At 39.9% G+C, this 24,932-nt stretch overlaps 1 protein-coding gene and 1 non-coding gene across 3 annotated transcripts; both read left to right on the forward strand.

Moving 5' to 3' along the window:
• Positions 1–378: 378 nt before the first annotated feature.
• Positions 379–23,931, forward strand: garz (Sec7 domain-containing protein garz). 2 transcript variants are annotated; one of them, XM_022059785.2, is made up of 33 exons: positions 379–702; positions 1,239–1,338; positions 1,434–1,532; positions 1,766–1,884; positions 2,099–2,207; positions 2,547–2,653; positions 3,000–3,165; positions 3,619–4,299; positions 4,425–4,645; positions 5,096–5,273; positions 5,646–5,761; positions 6,035–6,170; positions 6,591–6,751; positions 7,058–7,260; positions 7,462–7,585; positions 8,312–8,520; positions 9,090–9,326; positions 9,905–10,181; positions 10,783–10,900; positions 11,186–11,328; positions 11,441–11,556; positions 12,095–12,254; positions 12,740–12,962; positions 13,339–13,511; positions 15,730–15,955; positions 16,830–17,017; positions 17,701–17,859; positions 18,080–18,391; positions 18,602–18,767; positions 18,864–19,075; positions 19,429–19,821; positions 20,037–20,225; positions 22,870–23,931. In XM_022059785.2, the coding sequence occupies exons 1-32, from the start codon at positions 601–603 to the stop codon at positions 20,211–20,213; spliced, it is 6,111 nt and encodes a 2,036-aa protein (XP_021915477.2). In that variant the 5' UTR covers positions 379–600; the 3' UTR covers positions 20,214–20,225; positions 22,870–23,931. The 2 variants fall into 2 exon arrangements, with proteins under 2 accessions (XP_021915477.2, XP_087215152.1); XM_087359026.1 differs by having other exon boundaries at positions 20,037–23,931.
• On the forward strand, positions 14,251–14,355 carry LOC147872102 (U6atac minor spliceosomal RNA). Its single transcript, XR_015537986.1, has one exon. It is a non-coding gene; the product is annotated as a U6atac minor spliceosomal RNA (small nuclear RNA).
• Positions 23,932–24,932: the final 1,001 nt, after the last annotated feature.

The following is a 24,932-nucleotide window of genomic DNA, read 5'->3' on the forward strand; positions in this document are numbered from 1 at the left end:
TGGGCATATAACCAACCTGGTTACATCAGTGCTAGGAATTTAGTGTAGCCTCTAACCTGAGACTGAAAAAGTTCATGTATAAAACAAGGCAGTTGTCTGGTGTACAATTCCATGTAGGAATTTCTTTTAAAGTTGTATTCGAAGTAGCAGGCACTTGCCTCTCCCAGGAATAGTTTTGTGAGATATTGGGTTTTCTTTGAGGTATTCGTGTCGGTCGAATAGGTTGTATTGGCCGTCATAGTACTTTATGGTTTTTAAGTTGGTAGTGTATATCTACTATATAATATTTTCGTTCAAATCACGGCCGTTATAGCGCAACTGTTTTTTGTACTTACTGCCCTCTATGAGATTTCACTCAACCCGTTCTCGATGTTCGTAATTTATCGACTTGATGTCGATAATTTCAAAGGTCGGTAAGCCTGCACCATGTCGATAAGTCAGTGTGCATTTTACAGGTGGATCTGAAAATATGGCAATATTTCTGTTCTGGAAGGAATGACCTGACATTTGACACATTTCTTCACTAAAGTAAGACTTTCTGTGAATTTTTGTGGCTGGTGCTAGACGTGGAATTTGACGATTCTAACCAAAGCTGCCAAGATGACGTGCCCAGGCAATGGAATCTACGTGGTGCAAGGGGAGATGGCGATTCTCCTTACCGCAATGAGGAGAGGAGCCCGATGGTCTTCGCATTCACATCAGGTTCCTTTCCCAAAATACGATTCTTTATTATCATGCTATTTGAAACTGAATACTTTGGTTACGAATGACATGGACTGTGTAATGATCGAACCAACGAGTATTTAGTTAATTTACTAATTTAGGTTCACATTAGATAAAAATGTGAACTAATAAAAAAGTAAATAGAATATTTGTACCTCTGCTGTATATTCTTTAAAAAAATGACCATAGTAAGATACCGAATTCAACTCGTGGTTATATTATAAAGGCATGAGCTCTACCATATGTAAGTATTTTAGTGTTGAAAATGGGTAATTGTGGTCTGGGTTATAATGTGGCATAGTCTTGTAGGCTACCCAGAAAATGGAGGTGGTACTTTCCTCTGAATGTTGGTAAGAACCTACAAGGCTAAATGGTGTGTGAACGAAGAAGAAAACAATTGTCATATATCATATTTATTTCACAAAATTTTGTAACTGTGGAACTTGTTATGGTGGGTTACCTGTACCATAATTTGTGAATTAATGATGGTAATACTTTACCATATTGTTATGCAGGATGAAGAGCAGGATACCCTAATTAGGAGCTTTACTGATTTGAAAGATGTCCTGAATCAGATTGGAGATCTTCATGACCTGGATCCGCACCATTTTCTTGGTATTTTAGCCTTATGTTGAGTTGAGTATCATTATGGAATAAGGTAACTTGTGTTTCCGTAAACCACTTCCTGTTATGTTTATCTGTAATTGCAGGACCTTTTCTTGAAGTGATTCGATCGGAAGAGACGACAGGTCCTGTGACAAGCTTGGCTCTGTCTGCAGTTAACAAATTCATATCATATGGACTCATCGGTAAGGGACTTGCCTCCTGTAGTATAGGATAAATTCTCGGTCAACCCGCTTTCTGTTTCTCCTCTGTCCCTTTCTGTTCTCTTCTTCTTGTGTCAGATTATTCAGTTGTACCAACCTTGGACATAACTTTTCAATGTAAATCTCACAGTGTCATATAAATAAACTGAAAAAAGGAAACAAGCAAGAAATGGCTGCTGCTAACCTATAAGTTTGTGTGTTATTGTCTCCTTCAGATCCTGGAGGTAAATCCGTTCCAACCGCAGTAGAGAACATTGCAGACGCAGTCACACATGCCAGATTTGTTGGCACAGATCAGGCCAGTGATGGGGTGGTGCTTATGAAAATTCTGCAGGTACTCATTACCGTTTACCCCGCTATTATCGCAGTATTATAAGTGTTTGAACCGAAGTATTTAGAAAATATTTGGACCTAAAACGGATGACGGTAGTAGGGATTGGAGAAGTTTTTTTCCTCTACCCCCTCGCCTCATTCTCTGTTTTTCCCACTTGAATGAAAATCCTTGTTTCACGTTAAGGCGTGATGCACATGCACGTTTGCTGCTGCAGGTTCTGCGGACTTTGATGCTATCTCCCGAAGGAGCCGTGCTGACCAATGAGAGTGTTTGTGAGATCATGCTAAGCTGCTTCAGGATTTGTTTCGAGTCTAGACTAACAGGTGGGCAGGAGAATTTTAAAAACTTCATTGTCTGAAGTATATTTGCTTTGACTTTATTCTACAAAGTTTTATCATCGGCATAGAGTGATTGTGATGAATTAGGAAGGATGAGGAAGGAAGCAGTTGCAACCTATTTTATCTCTGCTCTAATCCCTGTGCAGATAGACTGATACGCCATATTTTACCGTGTTATTTAAAAGAAATTAGATTTGTTACTTCTTTTGTGTTAAGGAGTAGAGGCACTTCTCATATCCATATTCAAAAATGCGCTTTTCACTGTGCCTTCCGATCATGATATCCTACATTGCGGTACCTATATTGGTCCACTCGTATGTTCAGAGTTGCTGCGTCGGTCTGCAGAACATTGCCTCAAGGACATGGTGCAACTGCTGTTCTCCAGGCTGCCCCAGTTCTGTGAGGATCTGCGCATTCCGCTAAACATTAAGGTATACGAGAGAAACCGATACAACTAATGTCTACCCAAGTGACTTTCCATATTGTGTACCCAGTCTTGAAGACCACCTGTTTTTACATTTCAAGCGCTTAAGGTAATTTGCCATCAATTTTGCATAGTGTGTGTAACGTTTAACTACTTGAAGGATTTTCACCTTTCCTTCTTATCACCACGGAGCATAATTCTTTTTCAAAAGCTGGTAGTCGTTCAATTAGCGAAGCGAGTCCCTGCCTCTTGTGGAATCTGAAGGGAGGGAGCGATTTCCATTTGTTGTAGCTCGTCTATCGTCCTTTAGTGTACTGTAGTTGGACTACGGATTGTGTTGTTATTGCTTACAGAAATTAAAGATGAGGACAGGTGGAATGGACCAATCAAGAGGCAAACGGAAGAGCAGAACTTCGCAGCGAGGCAAGTTGAGCCGACCGGTGCAGAAGTCTGATGATAGCACCCTGCAAGCTACAAGAGAAAGAACACCTGCCGGTTATCTGGAGAGCAAGCCGCAGGGTAAGCAGATACAAGAGTCGCTGCATCGCGTGTTAAGATCGCATATGGAAAGAGATAAATTTTCAGCTGTTACTGCTTGAGATTTTTAAATGAAGCATTTGCAGTTCCTCCTTATGAGCAACTTGTTCACTCAAACATTATATTATTTTCTTGTTGCTTTCTCATTTATATTGTAAGTAGTGCGGTATTTTCCAGGAATACATTTATCAGGAAGTAAAAGAACTTGTTAAGTTTTACCAGATTCTGATATATAAGATGTACAGAGGCAAACGTTGAAGTTTGTCTTGCATCTCATCTTAAATTCACTGTAAAAACTATATTTATTTTATAACCGCACATTGAAATCACGCATTTTTGGTCTACTATCCCCTCTCTGTCACTGCTCTTAACTTTTTAAGGTAACGCCAATTAAAAATTTATGGCACTGATTAAATTATAATTTTTTTATTTAAGTAACAAATGAAGACTTGGCAAGCCCAGTCGACAAACTGAGCGTTTCGTCCACCGTCCGAGCCCCGCACCTGTCGACGACCCCTTTGACCCCAGCAGGCAACATCGTAGACATGCAAGGCGCGATTCACCGAGGTACCCCACAAACCAATGATGAAACTGGGCAAACCAGACAGGAAGAGAGTTCAAGTGCGAAGGTTGAAAATGAGGAACTGGCCCTAGAGTCCGCAGAAACAGAAAGATGTTCTTCCATTAATGAAAATGAGGACACCCAGTCTAGTTCTTGCGTTGTTATCAATGTAGACATGGACAGTTCTGCTTACGAGTGTGCGGATGGAGACAGTTCATCTCTGTTATCAAGTAAGACTTGTTCTGTAGAGGACATTAGCTCAACGGGGGTGCAGGAGGAGGTAAAGGCCGTAAGTCATGACGAGAAGGTGGTGGATGAAGTGATATCTGGGGCTCCACTGGAAGACGTGAGACAGGAACAAGAAAGTATGGGTACCGAAGACAATGTCGGCGCCTCTGTTGAAATTCCAAAGTTGAGCAACGAGTCGTCGTCTGTCAGTGTCGAAGAAGAAGAAGAAGAAGATGATGAAGCAGCAAGCGTGAAACGGGGGGAGAGTCGAGAATACATAAATCCGAGAGGGGTGCGATTTATGAGCCAGGAAGTTGGACAAGATGGTGAGTAATTTTTCCTCTTGCATGGTTCAGACATTGTGAGAGTTGAAATCAGCCATCTCGATCTGTTGAGACTGACTTGCGTTAACCCTCACCCTGTGTAACGTCGGCAATTTCCATGTTTTCAGGTTCACAGCCACTTGTACCGTACGGTGTGGCGTGCGTTCGAGAGCTGTTTAGGTTTCTTATCTCGCTATGCAACCCCCTGGACAAACAGAACACAGAGACGATGATCCACATGGGGCTCACTCTCCTCACCGTGGCGCTGGAGATAGGAGCCGACAGCATAGGGAAATATAACTCTCTGCTGAGTCTGGTGAAAGACGAGCTGTGTCGGAACCTCTTCTCTGTAAGTTTGAGATTGAAACTAATAGCAGAGAGGTGGGTCATACATTAGTTAATCACTTTATTTAAGCAGTTTTTAGTCATAGAGACATCTTCATGGGGTCCGCAGTGGCCACGCGGTCTGAGGCGTGGGCCTTGTGGCGCTAGGTCGCTGGGACCGTGGATGTTTGTCCGCGTTTTTCTGTGTTGTGCCGTCCTGCGTACAGGTAGAGGCCTTGCGACGGGCCGATCCCTCGTCCAAGGAGTCCTACCGAATGTCCACAGATCAAGCCAACTGAAAAGTTAGGGACCCGTAAAGGGTACCGGAAAATGTACAAATTTTGTTAAACCGGAAATAGAAGAAGAAGAAATCTTCATGTAACACTGGATAGTTTTAATTAGTTTATTTAAGTCGCGTAGATAATATTTGCAAATTAGCGTCTGTACCTCACTGCTGCTTCCGTTATCTGTGCAGTTGTTGAACTCCGAGCGACTGTCGATATTCGCGGCAGACCTCCAGGTTTCCTTTCTTCTTTTTGAGGCGCTTCGAACACACCTGAAGTTTCAGCTGGAATTCTACCTCACCAGAGTTATTGATATCATCATCTCAGACTCTCCAAAGATTAGCTACGAGCAAAAGGAAATAGCCCTAGGTAATGCTCATTACTAAACAGTGCACAGTCTGTCTTTTCTGCTTCAATCCAACATTTGCAACGACTACCAGTTTGTTTTATGTAATTTTTGAAAAAGTAAATTTTGATGCATTAAAATCTGCATAAAGGTTCCCCCCACAATATAAATGGGCTTCTTCGTCAGTGTATATGCGTGCAGGCCATCATCTGCGTTGTCAGCAACTGAAGCAGACGGTGCGAGTCGGCATGAAATGCTGATTGCGTAGTCATTTCCATAGGGAAAAATGTATGACTTTGCGTTGCGTAGAGTTGTAACTTTTGGCCTTACGTGATGTTATATTGGGTGGGATATCTTGACCATACATTTTACGTAACCTTTTTTTATTTCCGTAGATTCTGTGGTGCAACTGTGGAGAATTCCTGGTTTTGTGACTGAATTGTACCTCAATTATGACTGTGACCTCTACTGTCCAAATTTATTTGAAGACTTGACAAAATTATTGTCCAAGGTGAGGTAAAACGTTTGTCATTTGTTGCATGATCATTTGCTATTACTTTTATGATTAAGGAGATTAATGTCTTTATGATCCTTTTCAAGCAGATAGATATATATGAATCGCGGTTTCATATTTCTTAACCATATCATAATTGTGGCCAAATTACCTGTCGATATGTGTTTCAGGACTTCCCCACACCTCTCCTGTGGAGAATCTGAAGTCTCACCGAACATTAAATCGTGGCTATACTTCTCTTGTGGCATTGTGAATTTTGATAATTTTCAGAATGCATTTCCTGTGTCTGGGTTGTACAACACACATCTGCTCTCGCTCGACGCTCTGCTGACGATTATTGACTCCATCGAGGGGCGCTGCCACAGTCGTATTCTCAATGAGCATCAGGAGGATCGAATAGGAGCAGGTTATTAACTAACGGCAGATGTTTGCTGTTTCCCTAGAATAGAATAGCAATGGACGAATTTTGACATACCAGTCTGTCGTTAAGGAATTTTGTCATCATGTGTGAGTTGCTGTACACTGATACAGAGGTCATGTTTCAGAGGAATATTCTGCCTCCGTCTTCAGGGCTGTTGAAGATGGAGACAATATGTTTTCTCAAAATATTGGTATCTGCCTATGAGTATACACAGCATTAGTTTTTTCTGGAAATGATCATTGTGCAACTGAAACTGTTGTATTATTTCTTTGTTTGTTTGTTTGTTTATCTAATTATTGCATTACAAAAAGAAGAAAAATTCTTCTATTAATCTGGTGTAGAGAAGTTACTTTTTTAGTGATAACTGGCTATAAAAATGAAACAAAAGTGTCGTATGCATTTCAGATGGCACCTCAGTGAAAGTTTCCTCATCAGAGGCTGATTCGGAGACCGGAATAGCAGTGGTGCTGCCTGGCGGTGGTCGTATTCCAAACGCGGGGAGACAACGCATCTCTGAGAATATTCCTTCGCACGAGCTGCTGATGGCTATTAAGCACAAGAAGAAAGTGAGTCAAGATTCTTATAATGCGAACACAGCATCACAGGAGTTCTTAAAAAAAAAGGCGGCAGATGTGGCCTGAAGTCTTAAAAAGTTACGAACTTCTGCTCTGGTGTTTATTAATTTTATGACGAATGCCTTTGTAAAATTAATCCCAAAATTTTCAGATAACTTCTGCATACATATAATACATCTAATAAGTTATCTTATTGGTTGATTTTTCACAATCATACAAGTAGCTTTTATCATGTCAAAAAATGCTGGAAGGTTAAACCAAACAATAGTTACGTGATGTGTTCTATGCGCGTTTCAGCTTCTAGCCACGGGCTCAGAACACTTCAACTCGAAACCAAAGAAGGGTATCCAGTTCCTACAGGAGAGCCATCTGTTGTCAACACCCGTAGACCCACAAGAAGTGGTGCATTTCCTGCGAGAAAATCCGCGCTTGGACAAGAAGATGATCGGGGAATATATCAGCAGTAGGAGCAATCTACATGTGCTGGATAGCTTCGTCAAGTGAGTTGCTCCAGGAAGGCTGTAAGTCAGTACACCCACCACAAGTCTCAGTTGAAGCCACGCGGAATTAACCCGGGTTTCTGCGGCGAGAAGTCGGCACCTAACCACCTGAGCTACTGTGCAGCCCCAGTTATAACGAATAGTATACACAAAACTACGCAAACTTGCAAGAACTGAAATGTGTTTTATGGTTCATCGTAGGTCCTTTGACTTCACTGACACGAGAATTGACGAGGCCTTGCGGCTGTATCTTGAAACGTTCCGTCTTCCTGGCGAGTCACCACTCATCTCGCTCATCATGGAGCACTTTGCTGAGCACTGGCATGTATGTATGCATCACCAGCATAAGTCATACTGGCATTATAATTTCTGTGCGTATTAACTGTAATGAACTTGGTAAGTTGTAACGAAGATTATTTTTTTCCCTTTTTGGTTCGTTGTCTGATTATGTAATCAGAGAGTGGTACTTGTTAGTTAATGAATATGTTAGTTATTTAATTTAAATGTATTAAGGTGTGGTTACCTCAATATCTAAGTGCTGCATCTTGACTTCTACGTTGGATGGAGATTGGTAGAAAAATTCATGCTTTGGCAGCTTCTTCTTCTTCTTCTTCAATGTCTCTCCGGTCCGTATTCGGTCCATGGCCTCCTCAATTCTCCTCTTCCATTTGGTCCTCCGTTAGGTCCGTCTGTCCGAGGCTTTGATCGAGGTTTCGAAACATCTTCCTTTTTACGGCGCAACCTGGAGGACCAGGGTACCTGTCTTACTCCGACCTCTCCCCCTCGACCTATCTGGCTAGGGAGGCCCTACCAGTAGCTCTTGGGGTCACTGAGGTACTCAAGCACCAGCACCACGACAAGGTGCAGGTACCATTAAGTGGCAGCTTCATACCATGGGAAAAATCATCGTATATCAATATGCCGAAAGCAGTCGCATGGAAAGTATCGAGACGGTCGCGAGGATTAGAGTCTGCATGTGGTGGAAACATTTTGTGAATTGGTCACTTATTTTCAGGTTTTAGCTGCTCATTTATATCTTTGCACTGTACAGAAACAGAACGGCGAACCATTTGCCAATGCTGACGCAGCGTTCACGCTGGCATACGCTGTGATAATGTTGAATGTGGACCAACATAATTACAATGTGAAGCGACAGAGCAACCCCATGACTGTGGATGAATTCAAGAGGAATCTGAAGAAGGTGAATGGAGATCAGGATTTTGATCAGGACCTACTGGACGATATATACGTTGCTATCAAGTGAGTACATCACCGTGATTGAGTGGTTAGCATCTCATGATCATGTAGTGTTCAGATATTATGGTTGCAGACCAACTTTTTAAGTGTTAAATTAATTAATTCCTTCAATGTTCAGTCATATTCATGTATTCCATCAAGAGTCTGTTGGGTAATGTCAGTGCGTAATCTGTTCGTCTCTGCTTTGGCGTAAGCACGGCTTTTGTACGTGTTTTTTTTAGTCTTTTCCTGCTGGTTTGTGTATTTTGTGTCATGTGGGCTATCCATCATTTTCTTTATCCCCCCCATTCGTCGTTTATTCAACATTTTTATCTTTGATGTTCTCGTAGGAATCGTAACCCATGACCAGACCACCGCGTACTTAATTTGATCAATTTAGAACAATTTATTTTAAGAAAAATCTGCATGAAAAATGGACACCCCAATACATTTATAAATATTGTCATATGGAACGTAACGCAGTTTTCTCGCAGATTGTTTTCGTTGTCTGTTTTATTTCTGTCGAATCATGTGGGTGGTTTCTCGTAATCTTGCCGTTTGGGTTAGAGATGACTTGTGGCGTCTTCTTCCAGGACAGACGAGATAGTTATGCCAGCAGAGCAGACTGGCCTCGTGAAGGAGAACTACCTGTGGAAGGTGTTGCTGCGTAGAGGTGCTAGCAAAGATGGTGTCTTCATACATGCACCAAATGGCCTATTTGACCATGACCTATTCTCCCTCATCTGGGGACCAACAGTTGCTGCCTTGAGCTATGTGTTTGACAAGAGTTACGATACCACGATATACCAGAAAGCCGTCTCTGGGTTCAGGTATGGTGTATTTTTAAATGCTGAAATTTATAATTTGTTTCGAGGCAGCTTTGTTTTGAAAGTCTTGCTTGAAAAATAAATTGTATTAATCACTTTGCATGCCTGCAATACATTTCTATCTATTTTGCTAGCTCTGTACCTTTGACGTTGATATATTTTTTTTTACTTTTACATTTCAGTTATTTAAACCAACAATTTATTTGATTTTGATAGGATTAGGGGGACAAGGAATGCATACAGAATTTTGGTATGAAATCTCAGAAAATACTCACAGTAGATTTATGAGTGAAACTGCGCAGGATCTTGTAGATTTAATTAATTAGTACGATGAGTTTTAGTGTAATAAGTTGAGGTTGGGATGTGGATAGAACTGGCTCAGGATTGTGTCCAGTGGCGGGCTTTGGTGTTAGTGGTGTTGAACCTTCAGGTTCTGACACCAGAGACTTACTTATTTAGTGAGATAAAGTAATGTCTTATCTCAGTCCATTCTTATTATGTTATTTCTTTGAAACTTCTTGTACTGAAATATATCTCATATTTCTTTGTTGAACTGAATCACGCATTAACTTATGATGCAGGAAGTGCGCGATGATCTCGGCTCACTATGGGATGAGCAATGATTTCGACAATCTTGTGATATCACTGTGCAAGTTTACGACGCTGCTCAATACTGCCGAGACACCCGAGAACCTGACTATCTTGTTTGGTTCGAACCCGAAGGCTCAGCTGGCTGCCAAGACCGTGTTTAACCTCGCTCATCGCCATGGGGACATCCTGCGAGAAGGCTGGAAGAACGTTCTTGACTGTATGTTGCAGTTGTACCGCTGCAAACTGCTACCAAAAGTTATGGTTGAGGTGAGGGCTCGGACATATCGCGTCGGTTGCGTAATTCTAATGTATGAGGCCATTTCAGTACATTCTCTTAAAATTCTACCTCTAAAATTACTTAAAAGTTATATCACCTACTGATTTGAATGGACATGAAACTTTGTCTATTCTCGGGGAAGAACATGGATTGAGGGTGTTTGAGGACGAAGTTCTAGGGAGAATGGATGTAAGAGTGAGTATGTAACAAGATGGAGAAAATGACAGATAGAGGAGTTTCACAACATGTATTTTTCACATTGTAGGGTCATGCAATGTAAGAAACAAAAGGTGCAGACAGAGTTTTGTTAAGTGAGATTTCGGGTTCTCACGGTTGTGAGTGTGAAGATGTCTGTTTTCTGGGCTGTTGCACCATGCAGTCTCGTAGGAGTTTACCGCTTTTCAGAGGTGCTTGCTGCCTGCACCATAATTTAATAGCAAGGTGCAACAACCCAGAAGTCAACCATCTTCAAGGGTTTTTTTTGGAAAAATCAAGGTGAAGATAAATGGAGCCATGTTGAGCTGACTCATAAGGTCCAACGGTCGACTTTTATGATGAAGTTCTGGATGTTCTTGCATTCTGTTGTTGCAGGCTGAAGACTTCATTGATCCGAGTGGCAAGATCTCGCTGATGAGAGAAGAGACACCGTGTCAGAAGACAGAAACTGGATTGCTCAGTTCCCTGTATTCATACATTGCCTTGGCATCAGGTAATGTCAGCTTGCAGAGAAATGGCCACAGAGCAGGCTTGAAGTCGCGCAGATTTTTTTCTTCAATCAGTATTTTGGGGTTAACTGTCTAGTAGCTCAGGAACTTAGAAGCCCATCATGACACCCAATTTGAATCCCATGGTAGTCCATTTAGGATCTGTGGGGCACTGTTTCAGGTTTTTCTTCTAATAAATCTGCGATTTCTTGACAATCAGTTGTCGAACCTGCTATTAGAACTCTCTTATATTGTCACTGCATTGTGTGAGCGAGGAAATTGTGTTTCAGAACCTTCCACCCAAAAAGTTCCATCACCTGAAGATCAGGAACACATACAGAGGGCGCACTCATGCGTCAAAGAGTGCCACCTCGAACAGCTTATTAATGAATCCAAATTCCTTCGTTTGGACTCGCTGCAAGAACTGGTGAAGGTATATTTGTTCGCTTATTCTAGCTCATTTAAGTCTGTATCAAAATACCTTGATTAAAAATTGATTATAATCCATAGACTTGCAGAAATGTTTACTCGTGCTGTGTCTGCAGGCGTTGATATTTGCGTCACATGGACCAGATGGTCACATTTCTTCGGGAATGTCTTACGATGAAGACGCTGCTGTCTTCTTCTTGGAGTTGCTTCTTAAAGTTGTAATTCAGAACAGGTAAGAGCTTTTTGTTTACCTGATAAGCTTGTGTGCGCCTCTCTCCCGATATATATTCGGGCGGGCGACTGATTTCCACCAGTGTCGTGCAGGGGACGTCACCCCACATCTCACATTCATACTTTTTAATTTTAATTACCTGGCTTCACAATCATCATTTAATGTATGACCCTAAGATTATCTTTGGTAATAATTCTTTATAAAATATACAATTTTTACCTCGAATGTAAAATAACGGAACGAGAACTTCACAGAATTTGTAAGTACTGACCCTTTGATACTGAGAACTGATGAGAAAAGTTGAATGTGAAATTTGATACTGAAATAGATGTTACATTTCCCCTCCCCCCCCCCGCCCAAAAAAAAATTCTGAGTGGAAATGTTTGTCTTTTAATTGTGTGGTATTTTGTATGTGTGTAGTGCTGGAAGAAGAATTAGAATTGAATGTGATGGAAGTTATTTAATTTCTTCTTGTAGCCAGGAAGCATAAATCCTGCTTTTAACCCAAAGTGCAGTGTTCTCATCTGTGTTTTGGCAGAGACCGAGTGAACACGATCTGGCAGGGTGTGCGCGATCACATCTACAGTCTAGTAATGGGTGCGGCAGCATGTGACGACCTGTTCCTCATGGAGAGATCAATTGTCGGCCTTCTCCGCCTTGCAATGCGCCTCATGAGGAGAGAGGACATGAGCCCAGTGGTGAGTCGTGTGATGTTTTCAGAACTCTCAGAATTGAACCTGAAACAATAGTGATCAAGCCAGAAAGCGCTGTTCTGTACGTATTCGACAGTCTAATGCGGTAAATGTTTGGAGACTGATTTTTCTATAGCGTACAAGGTGACTCTCATTATACAGACTTTCATTATCCATGGTTTTTGCATATCCACTGTTTTATTTCAGTGCTGTGACGAGCGTCAGTGTCCTATTCGCTGCCATGCAGGACCACTTAGTTGCACGCCCAATTTCACTGATTTTCCCCACCATTTGACTTGGGGGGGACCACAAATTCAGGCGTTTCACAGTTTATTACTCAGATAAACGCAGGCATGTTTTACATCTCCGTGCATTTACCATGGATTTGGTGTTCATAGGCAGATATAAATATCGAAGACATTTGCTTTACTGTCATGTGGAATTATGAGGAGTTGTGTCCGATTTCCTTGAACGTGCTGGTATTGTCTCAGGTGTTGCAATCGCTACGTATGCTGCTGCTCCTCAAGTCTGCGACTTTGTTCCGAGTTTCTCGCCAGATTTCATATGGATTGTATGAGCTCCTCAAGACCAGTGCAGCCAACATTCACTCAGATACAGATTGGTCCATCATTTTTACATTGTTGGAGTGCGTTGGTGCTGGAGCGCATCCTCCCGTTGTTGTTGGTGATAACAGCAAAGACCAAAACGATCAAGGTTTGTTATATCACAAGTTTTAAAATGGTGTATGAATCCTTCAGATTGGTGATTGTTATGTTATATGCCAGTGACTGTCACAAACCTCATGCCTTTTTCCTGTCCATCTCTGGTGTTATAAATACATTATTTTTGTCTGTAAATAATGCGTCTCCAAATAATGACGTAGTCCTGTGACCCTATGGTAACGAGCATGTTACGGTGACTGACCACCCAAAAGCTAGTTCTTAATTTTATAGATCAAGAGATGATGCAGACTGTTACAATTCATATACAGAGTGGTGCAAAAATTCTAATGAATTTGAAGAGAAAGAATAGTCTAGTGTGAATTGTTATGGAGCGAAGCAAACAAGGTATCTGAATGTGTCTTATACAGCAGCGAAGTCAGATGGAGATGTGCCCCATGACGAAGACAGCGGTTTGGGCAACGAGCGAGGTTACACGTCTGACTCCGAGCTCAGCAGAGTTACCGTGAGACATCACGGTAGCTTGGTGTCGAGACCAACGAGCCCTGAACTGTCTCCGAACAGTGGCGGAGGGTGGATACTGGTGAGTCTTGTTACATAAGTCGTCGTGGTGTTCTTTCAGTGGGACGAGTTGACAGATGGGAGGTTCTGCAAAGGAGGAAATAAAGAATCTGGTATCATAGAATCTCAAGTAATAGAAATATTATTTGTGGTGCATGTAAAATAAATATATAGTTCAGTAGTTGTCATTCTTTTACAGGCATGGTTGTTTCCTTGTTGAGAGAATATTTATCATTCAAAATAAAGGATCCTGACTACCAATTTAATGTTGCCGAAATAGGGGGCAGCCATATGCACATGGCATGTTGGTACTCACGAACAGGAAGGATACAAGTTTCCTCCTTAAATAGTTACAGATGCGTGTTTCATAGAACACTATTGCATGCAAAAGATAACCACGTTTTCTGTGTGCGTCTGGTTAGGTAAATCTGCCCTTAATAGTTTTGGGTATGTTTCCAATTTAATTTCTTATAACAGTTTGAGAGAAAACTCGTAATAAATTTCTAAATTTATTCATAATAGGTGATGGAATATTTTCGAAGGAGGCAGAATTAAGTCATTATGAGAGTAGTTTTTGAATTTGAGATGTTTAACCATGACCGTTTGGTGGGAAAAAATATTTGTAGTCTGTCAATGTAAGAAATGTTTTTGAAATATTTCATAAGAATTTTCTATACACGTATTTTGTGTTATGACCTGTGAATGGCATATGTATGAAGTGTGTATTGTATATATACACGTGAATTGTAGGTTATGTTTCCGTGTTGTACGAAAGGAGAGACGGTTAGCACTCCCCTAGACAAGGATGGAATACACAAATATTGGTTAAGGCACTGCTGCTTGTCAGCACTTAACCACATTTTTTATAGATTTCACAAAATAGAGCATAAAATGTTTTTGATTTTGTGCTCAAAGCTACTCGGATTTTAAGAGAATTTAGCTTCAGAGATGATGAGAGATGTTTTTGTTGAAGTATAACCCGTATCTAACAATCTTTGTTGCTTTTATTTGAGAAAGAAAGTAAATGACCACTTGGAGCAGAGTACTTAATGAGAAACTTATATACAATACAATAATTTTATTCACCGTCTTTACACAAGCTTATAGATTGTTAAAATCACATAAAATTATAACATTTCAACATTTGATATTGTTACATTTTAAAATGACGACATGTTTCGATGTTCATTCCATCATCGTCAGGTCTATCAATTAAAATTAAAAACTGTTGCACTTGCTGCCCTGCGTGTACTGATTTTGTTCTACCCGTTAGATTTTATTTGTTTAACCTCCAGGCTTCTTCCATTAAATTTGAAGGCTGCGCCTGGATGCCTTAATCGGGTTGTGTGTGAGGTGCGTGTCCGATATTACGGAACGGTAGACTGCAAGTTGCATCTAAAATCTAACGGGTAGAACAAAATCAGTACACGCAGGGCAGCAAGTGCAACAGTTTTTAATTTTAATTGATAGACCTGACGATGATGGAATGAACATCGAAACATGTCGTCATTTTAAAATGTAACAATATCAAATGTTGAAATGTTATAATTTTATGTGATTTTAACAATCTATAAGCTTGTGTAAAGACGGTGAATAAAATTATTGTATTGAAGAACACAAGCATGACGCAATTAAGATATAAAAAAAAAAAAAAAGAGAAACTTATAGTCATTTAGCTAATTAAAAAATACCCTTCTTGTTATGGAACCAAGTGGTTTATTACCATTTCCACAAGATCCACCGTTCACGATTAATCCAGTCCAAACTTTTCCACTCCATTTCCTTGAGATCCATTTTTATATTATTTTCCCATGTGTGCCTAGGCCTCCCCATTAGGCTTTCGAAATTCTTGGTTGCATTTGAAAAGAGAATGACAAATTTCACCTCGTCTATGTATGCGGCTGATTACAGTCAAACTTAATATGATATTTGGTAATTGGAGTATACCATTTTAATACATATATTTTAGTTTATGACTTGTTATTGCGCAAATGAGATTAACATTACAAGCAGTGGAGTGGTTAAAACAATAAAAGATATTTAAAAAAGGAGAGAGAGAGAGAAGAAGAAGAAGACACTTCAGTCACATGTTGTAATACCACAGTATTTTATCACAATAATTGACCATTTTGTTGCGTTTTCTAAAGAAATAGTGCGTTGATACTGTTGATTCACATTCATTCTGAAGTCTGGTTACTGAAGTCGCGTACAAGATAATAATCAGAGTGTTTGTCCCTCAGGTGGGCCGTGAAGGCGATATTCAGCCATTAACCGTCCGTCCACTACCAGTCAATCAGTTCAGTATAGTTCATGAACGGGAGCTCTTACCCCATGATCCGTACGGCATGGTGAAGTGTTGTGAGAGTCTGGCGTTCCTCATCAGGGATGTTGCTCACATCACGCCTTACAACTTTGAAAACTGCGTTCACTGTATTCGGACATTTGTAGAAGCTAGTCTAAGTGGAAGTAAGTTTTATGTTATAGCAGTATAGTGTACCAAAACATTGAGTTTTATGGGCTGTTACTTCCTGTGGTGCCACAAATTAAAAGCGAAATTTTGGTTTTTATTTCCTTTACTGTGCTTTTATGACATTAAGTTCATGGATTATTCATTTGGTTGAAGGTTTTGAATTTCTTTTGATACTAATGTATACTTGTGCTCATTTTTTCTTGTTTCATTCTCTCTTTTTATTATTTACAAAAAGTTTGTGTGGCCTGAACGCATAGGAGAGGTTTCTGTTTCATCCATCTGCGTGTTGTATCTCCAGAACTACCGAATGAATTTTGATTTTGGAGCTCCGTGCAAAAGGTTGCTAAGTTAATTTAATTTTAGTTCATAACCTGAAGCTTAAATCAAACTGCTTCTTCTATCAAAACTGGCTCATCGTACAAAGTAAATGTACGTTGCATAAAATGTAATTCACATTTTAAAACTTTTATTTTAAACATTACTTTCATATGGTGTATAAAAATTAAGCCTGAAGAAATGATAATTAATATTCCTGTGAGATGTAAATTGCTTTGCAACAGCAGTGTGAACACCTAAACAATGGATTGAGTTCATTGTGAATTTCATTCATATTTTCTCACTTTTTCAATTCACTGTTCGCTAAACTAATTCAGTTGATTTCTAGTAGCTTAATAATGCCTGAGGAAGAGTCTTAATATGTGTTAGAAAGTAGTTTTATCCCAATCAACAGCATTAACCGACTGATCACTGTCGTGGCGATGTGTCGTATCTTCTTTGTGGTAAGAAGTGGAACTGTTAATATTGTTTAGACGATCCTTTGCTTCAGAATGTTAATCGCATCTCTCGCCATAATGTAGACCTCACTTTCAGATGACAAACGAGGACTGAAGAAGAGTCCAGGGTCGCACAGAGGAGCAAAAGCCAGAAAGAAGTTGGCAGGAAGGAGGAGAGATGAGAGCTACAGGGCACGCGGCCCTCGGAATGCATCCAACCCTTATGATGCTGATGAGAGCGATTCAGAAGAACTGCCCAGTGGATACCATCAGGTGTCTATACAGGTGGGCAGGAATTTTGAGACACGTTTGGTTCTTACTGGAGTTTGTGCCCGTCTCTCTGACCATCATCATTCAGACTCGGAGGCAGAGCATGCGAGTACACGCGTGGATTTAACTGAGTTTTAGGCATGTTCACATTCGTGTGCAGTACCTGTTAAAATAATTTCACCTTCAGTCCATCCTTATTAATTTTCTAAACTAAAAAAAAAACAGACCAGGCTTTTATTAAATTTAATATTGAGGTTAGGTTTCACCAAAAATCTTTCAGCACATGCCGGCTTTGGTCAAAATCAGGCAATAGTAACGGACATTCGGCAATTCTCCAACCATTCACAAAGGTCAGAGCTCAGGTTATAGTTAATTTGCCAGAATTGTTATGCGGAGCGTACGTATCGAGACTAGTTTTCTTATGGATGTATCCACCATTTTATAAGCAGTGAAACATATTTTGCCGAGAGTTAATATTCAGCCAATCTTCACTTTTTTTTTAAAGTTGTGTGTGTTCATTTCAAAGCACTAAAGAAACTAAAAAAAACCAGGACAAACATGAAAAGCGACCATCTTATATTTTGACCGATAAGCAATGAGACATCGCTGTTTCAGGGAGCTTCCTTTCTTCCTATCCCAAGCATGTGTGATTGAGTAAGGTTAGGTCAGTGTAACCACCAATTTCCATTGTGCTTCAGCTTCTGGACCTTATGCACACACTACACACCCGTACTGCGCAGATCTTTCGATGGTGGGCCGAAGAGAATGGAGAGACGGACTTCACATCGCTGTGGGCTCAGGGCTGGTGTCCATTGCTACAAGGCATTGCCAGGCTGTGCTGTGACTCTAGGAGTGAGGTATCGTGTTGCCACGGTGATCGGGGTTTGAAATTAGAAAGCAGTTATCTAATAGCTAGGTACGCTGCTGATTTATATTGGGGAGGTTCTTGGTTTGATTCTCAGCGCAGGTGGTGACCACATGGTGGAACATCTCAGACGATGACCACCCACCTTCACGCTTGTTGCTATGAAAACTTGAAAGCTGACAAATTTGCTTGATACTGATATTTCCATACAGGTGCATAAGAATGCCATCGCATATCTCCAGAGGGCACTGCTGTTTCATGACCTGCAGACGCTAACAGCTGCTGAGTGGGAGTCGTGCTTCAACAAGGTTCTGTTCCCTCTGCTGGCCAAGCTGCTGGAGCCAGTCAGCCCACAGGACCCCTCTGGCATGGAGGAGACACGCATGAGGGCCGCTACTGTCCTGTCCAAAGTGTTCCTTCACCACCTGACTCCTCTCTTATCCCTGCCCACCTTCACTGCCCTCTGGCTTACAATTCTGGATTTCATGGACAAATACATGCACGTGGATAACAGTGATCTGCTTGTGAGTACTGCTTCTGTCCATCGGAACTCAAATATCATATTGAGGTTCTCTACCCTAGTATTTCAAGGTCACTTCAGTCCTGAAGGTGTAGGTTATAACATTCCTCCAAAATGACAATACTGCGTAGATGGTATCACAGCCCACGTGATCAAAAGTCAAAATTTCCATTGCCACGAGAAGCTCACATAACTTTTCTTGCATTTCTCGCAGTACGAAGCTATCCCCGAGTCACTGAAAAACATGCTGTTGGTTATGGATTCAGCTGGAGTGTTCTCCAGTCCTGAAGGGTACACCCAGCTGTGGACCATCACCTGGGATCGCATAAACACATTTCTGCCGACACTAAAACAAGAACTGTTTAAGTCCCATCCCGCAGGTAACCGCTATCTCAGTAACTTAACCTTGTCACAAGGACATACGATCTTTCTGCTGTGTAGATTTCTATAATAGGGGTCATTATGTGCATCTTCAGTTGATGCCCAAACGAGGCTCACATCTAAGCCGGAGAGGAGTGTGGCCAGTCCGGAGCCACAGATAACATCTGCTGCATCCCCAGTGTCAGATGAGCCTACTCCAGTTGGTGATCCTGCGATGAGCCGATCAACGAGCATCATTCTGCAGCCACCTGCGTTGGCTACATCTCGCAACATATCCACCCCAATCTTCACTCACCTCGGACAGCAGGTACCTAGAAATTCCTCATTATGATGTCATCATACGTAAGTGTCATTGATCTGTGGAACGTGACATAATTATTATGTTATGTGTGAAGTAAAAAAAGTAAAAGTAATGCATACGTTTCACAACTAATTAATTTACAGATGCTGCAAAATTCATTAAAGTCAATTGCATGTGTAATAATATCCGAGTGGTGTCGCAAGCCAGGCTGAATCTTTTCGGAGCGTGTTTCTGGTCTTCAGGTGGTGATGTGATATTTTTGCTTCTCCCTGCTACCTGCCACAATTCCCAAGCTACAGCTGTAGTCCGACTGTGTTTGACAATATTCCATAAATGTCATTATCAAATGTTTGTTTCAGATCTTGTCGACATCAATTGGTCCCCCCATTCAGCACAGTCCTGTAGTTTCCCCTCTCCCTGATTTAACCACCGCCCAACCCCCAACCCTTTCTGCCTCAGCGGAACCAGTGGCACATTCACTGCTGTACAGGCAGCCTCAGAACGTTATTCCACCTGTTTCTCTATACGGTCAGCCCGTCTCACTGTACAGCCAACCTCAGAACACTTTACCCCCTGTAACACTGTACAGCCAGTCCAAACCCCCCATACCCATTTACAGTCAGCCGCAAACCACGACACCACCGACTTCGAGCATCAGTAACACATCGAGTACTGCCACCTCAACAGACCAGTCAGTGGTCAGTGCCTCTGGTGTTATGATACCATCACATTATTTCTACCAAGATGCTGGGGTAAGCAAAATGCTTCTGAACTGCGATTAAAAATGGTGGAGAAATTAGGAGAATTATCCCGCCAAGCGCCTCAGTGGCGTATAGTGGGACAGCTTTACTTAACTTGCTTTTAAAATGTTATTTTCCTGGTCATGTTTTGTGGTAGTTGTTGCCAACTTTCCTGTCTTAACATTTGGTCTGGGTTTAGAGATGTTTTTTTTTGTTGTTGTTGACAGGAACAGCAGTTATTTCCTGCTCCATCGCCCTCATCTGGTGCGTCCAACACTAGATCAGCATCGGCTGGTGTGCCCTGTTCACCTAACGTGTTCCTACTGAATCCAAATCTAATTGAAGGTGCCAGCATTCCAACTTTTCCCATCCTCTCCCCTCCAGGGGGATTCAGCAACCAATAATCAGCTGACAAGGTATTGAGAAATGTTGCCACACAGTGGGGTTTCTGCAGGGGAGGAAATTGGTGTGGGAATAGAGACAAGGGTTTTAATCCGAAGGAAATCGCATGTGGTCACGAGGTACACCCAAAATGTTTGCCAGATTGCGCTGCCGTTGGTTAAATTCATCATTCATAGAAAAATCATATTTTTTCTTCTTGTCTGAAATTTGAGGTTCTCATGGCAGTAAAGATGTTTGTCTTCTAGGTTGTCAGTGGTAAGAACAGATTTATGTATCACCAAGCGTTTATACAGCTCAGTAACATGAATATTTGGTGCAGTGGACATCCTGTAAGACGAATTGGTGTCGAGGCTTAAATTGTATGAACAGACACACCCAGTAGTTTATAAATAACTGTAAAAAAGTACATATATTTTTATGGGAGTAAATATGAAATGATTGTGTACATTGTAACTGGATTATGTAACGTGGCTGAAAGGACATAATGAATTCAGTCATCTGCGGATGTTAATAAAATTTGTCGTCGTTATCAGAGTTTAACCCCGCCAGAATAGTGTCTGCTGGCAACGCACTGTAGATGTCAATGCTTCTAGAAGGAACAGTGATGAAAACGGTAACAGGCGAGAAGAATATGTTGTTTATTTAGTGATACTCTTTCAACTGCATGAGTTATATCTTTGGTGCTGAGTAATTTGAATTTACTTCCTTCACAACAACCATGGAAGGTACAATGTAAAATGGGAAACGACAGTATGATTATGAAATATGGTCGAATAAAGGATGTTACGAGGGAACATACTTCACCAGGATGTCTCAGAAAATTAGGAAAGTAAAATGTGCTTTAATTGGAGTTAGCAAGCCTCAAACATGGTAGAATGCTAACCACCATACAGGACAGCCAGAATTAAAATCCATTTTAAATTGGAAGAATATCGCGCTTTCAGACAATGAACATTTTATTAATATTGGTAACAAGTTCTGGTGTGTGTCATTGCGTATATGACGTAAGATCAAAATTATTCATAAATTTGAACACAAAAACAATCATTAAACCTACAGTGACATGTATGTAGATTTTATGAAAAGACTGCACCTTTGGATTCAGCAAAATTAATGTTCGTCACTCAGTACATAATGAATCCATATATATATAAACATATTTTACATATTTGCTCTCACACTTTCTCCCACTAATTTGCTTCTGTATTTCAGATCATCACATTTTTGCTACCATTTCCTTTTAACAAAATCCCCGTCCTATACCATCAGCACGTAACGTCTGAATAATACCAAAATTCAGTTTTTAATCCGAGATAATGAATTATATCTCCGTTATAAAAATCAGCCTGTTTTATGTCAATGTACGTCTTCTGCATTGTAATGCAGTGTGAACTTGCAAGCAGATACTGTTTCATAGAAATATTCTTCGTGTACCTACAAGTCCACATGATGTTACAACTCGGAAGACCAACTTTCGCTGCCATGAGAAAATCTCAAACCTGTTAATGTTACAATAAGTAATTTATTCCGAGAACAAAATGTTGAAAATCAAGTGCATAAATATACACTGTGAGCAGTGTGCCGAGTTACTGAATATTAAACCTGGTTGTACAAATAGATACCGTTGTGTAATAAAGACTTCTACGAAGCAGTTTTAAGTACGTGTAACTGAACAAGCTGATTCATTTTACATTTGAAACATATATTGAAGTCACATAGTGATTTTCTTTTGTTTTTATAAGTATGGATAAAATAATTTTTAAAATAGTCTCTGAAACACAGAAAGTCAGATTCATGCTTTTTGTATGTGCATGGGAGTATATGAAAATCATGGGGTCAGTGGTGGGAAAAACTATGGCGTAGGAACAAAAAAATTATGAGGAATGCTATTGCTAAAGGTAAACAACGAAGCGTGTTAAGAACTGGCCATACAAATACTGAATTATAAAAGTTTTAAATGTATTGCAGTGGTAAATATTTAAATTATTGTTATATAAAAATTTAATAACCTGATCCTCCCCAAGGAAAGTCAGTTTCACAGGCATTGTCATAATATAAGGCACTTTACTCATCCTGACACGAAATTATTAATACTTAACACTTTGCTGCCCTTAACATAACTAAAATACAGCGTAATAAAAGACATAAACCAACAGGTTTGGTAATATCACAAAATATAGAATTTGTATGGCACTTACATGATTAATTCAGAATTGGCCCTTTCAGTGCTATTTATGAAATGTTCTGCAACACACATTTTTAACACAAAGTTTTGACTCGCTCGGCACAGATAAAACCACTGGGGGGGGGGGGGGGGGGGGTTAAATTACGTAAGTATTTCAAATAAGTACATTTTTCTTCCAGTCATAAAGTGGAAATTATATAATATGTGTATATAGACTGGATAAGAAAAAAATTAAGAAAAACAACATAATAAACAGTGTGTCGCAAAATCACAAGTAACTTAAGTTCCTTCAACAACACTCAGTATTCTCTTATTTAGAAATATTAAAACATCACAAAATCCACATAACTTCTATTATATATACTGAATAATCTCAAATAAGGATATGCAGCACATAATTTGTACATATTAAGAATACTCTGTAGCATATATTGTAAATACAGTCGTGCCTATTCAAATGCCAGAATTTGCAGGAACCCACTAGGGGCGAGAGGCACTGTGCCTTGTACAGCAGCAGATAGGAGTGAGGAGGAGGACCACATACGTAACCATCATCCTCACATGTACTTCCAGTTGCTCTGACAAGCTGAACTACTGGGTGGGTTTTCTCTGTGGTAAGATAACTCATGACGCTACAGTTTCCAGATTTATTTACAGGTAAATGCTGGGAGAGTAGAATCAAGTAGGCCTTAAAACCTTTCTTTCCAGTGTCAACAGTTAATCCTATACCACACCTTTTACTGCAGAATTTGGTGTACTGTCGGTATGATCATGCCCCCACCCCCACAAAGATGGTATACCACGGGCGGTGAAGCTGTCTCTTGACAACCATGGTTACGACAAGGGTTTGAAAATGTTAAGCCCATTCTCAAATTACTCATTTAGAGAGCATTTCTGTCTTAACTTTCAAAATTAAAATTGACATTTAAACTGATGTTAAAAGTAAATATCATATAGTTTGTTACATGAACATTTTGGAAGCCACTGTTACACAAATCAGGGATGCCTCATCACCTTCCGCAGTTCCACGCTTGCAGTATTGCAACCAATTCTTATTTATATATGTATATGAAAAGACTATATAAAATCATTTTGGGGTCTTGCGCTTAAAATATGTACGTCAAATTAAAACTATATGAGGTGCTTGAAATGATTACAGTAAACTTTTGTTATGTTGCAAAACAGAAAAAGTATTTTTCATAGGGCATTTTAATATGGAAATACGTATTTTAACTGTTTCTACAACAAATTAATGTTCCAAAAAACTGCAATTGAGGGGTAAAACTGCTGGCATAGAATTTTTTTTTTTTTTTTTCATTTCAAGCACCACTTGTACTTAAATGAACATGATCCATGAATATAAACAGTATTCATAAGTATGGTACAAGAAATTCTCAAGACATAGCATATTTAGATATGTATATATAAATATTTAACATATGTATAGTGTCCAAATATTTTGTAGCCTCTTCATTTGGCTTGCATTGAAAATGTAAGGCACAGAAGAAGAATTTCAATATATTGTAAATGATGAATTCTTTCTTTGGCATACATGCTTGACTAACATAAAATATATGTATAAAATAGTAATAACAAATTCAAGTACCACTAGAACAAAAATATTGCTCACCGGCAAGCAGCATTGTACGACACGAGAAGAATGGTGGTCTTGTGGGACCCTGAACTAGTACTGAATTTGGTATAACCCAGATCAGGACCCAGACAGTAAAATAATAGAAAGTAATGTAAAATTTCGTAATCAAAAAAATTTCTTTAAATTTAAAATTTGCTAATACACAAAGCTGTGCAGTTTAAACATTTACAGACTTTTGAAACATGATCTGCTAAAATGTAATTAAGAATATTATTATGATGATGAAAGTACATCCCAAGTTCAGTTGGGGCATAACAGTTTGATTTATCAAAAATACATAACCCCATTTATAAAAAAAAAATCATTGCCAATGTCTGTATACTTACATTATTAATACAATTTTCACACTTCTCCTTTGACAGCTACAAACAATCCTGGCTGTGATAGTAGACAAGCCATACTCTTGTAAACAGCATCAGCATTCCACCTTACAGCTGCCTATATTTAGCAGGTCCTAAAATATAACCACTAGCATTCTCCAGCATATGTTCACATTAAGTGGAAAATTGCTTTGTGCGTATATGCAGCAGGCCACATATCCAAGTTTATATTTGAAAACTGTTCATAATGAGTAAAAGATAGAACAGACATTACACTGTTATAAAAGGCATATAAATGCAAAAGCAAAGATATAATATTGTAGGAGGCATATTATGAAGGGCGTAACAGCTATAACTGCTGGTGTAGACTAAGCTAATGAACTTAATTGCTTCATTTGTGGCTTTCAAACTAGAAACTTATACTGTGACAAGGTTTGTCCAAAATGTATGAGCTAATTGTGGCTGAGAATCTTTGATATTATTAGTTGTAGCGAACCTCCAGGAGCAAAAAACTGAGAAAAAGTAAATTAAATGTTTAATAATCATAGGGATGTTAATATAC

The sequence above is a fragment of the Zootermopsis nevadensis genome, unplaced genomic scaffold (genome assembly GCF_977971745.1).
Source record: "Zootermopsis nevadensis isolate Lab colony 2312 unplaced genomic scaffold, Znev_1.0 Znev_ptg000030l, whole genome shotgun sequence".
NCBI lineage: Eukaryota > Metazoa > Arthropoda > Insecta > Blattodea > Termopsidae > Zootermopsis > Zootermopsis nevadensis.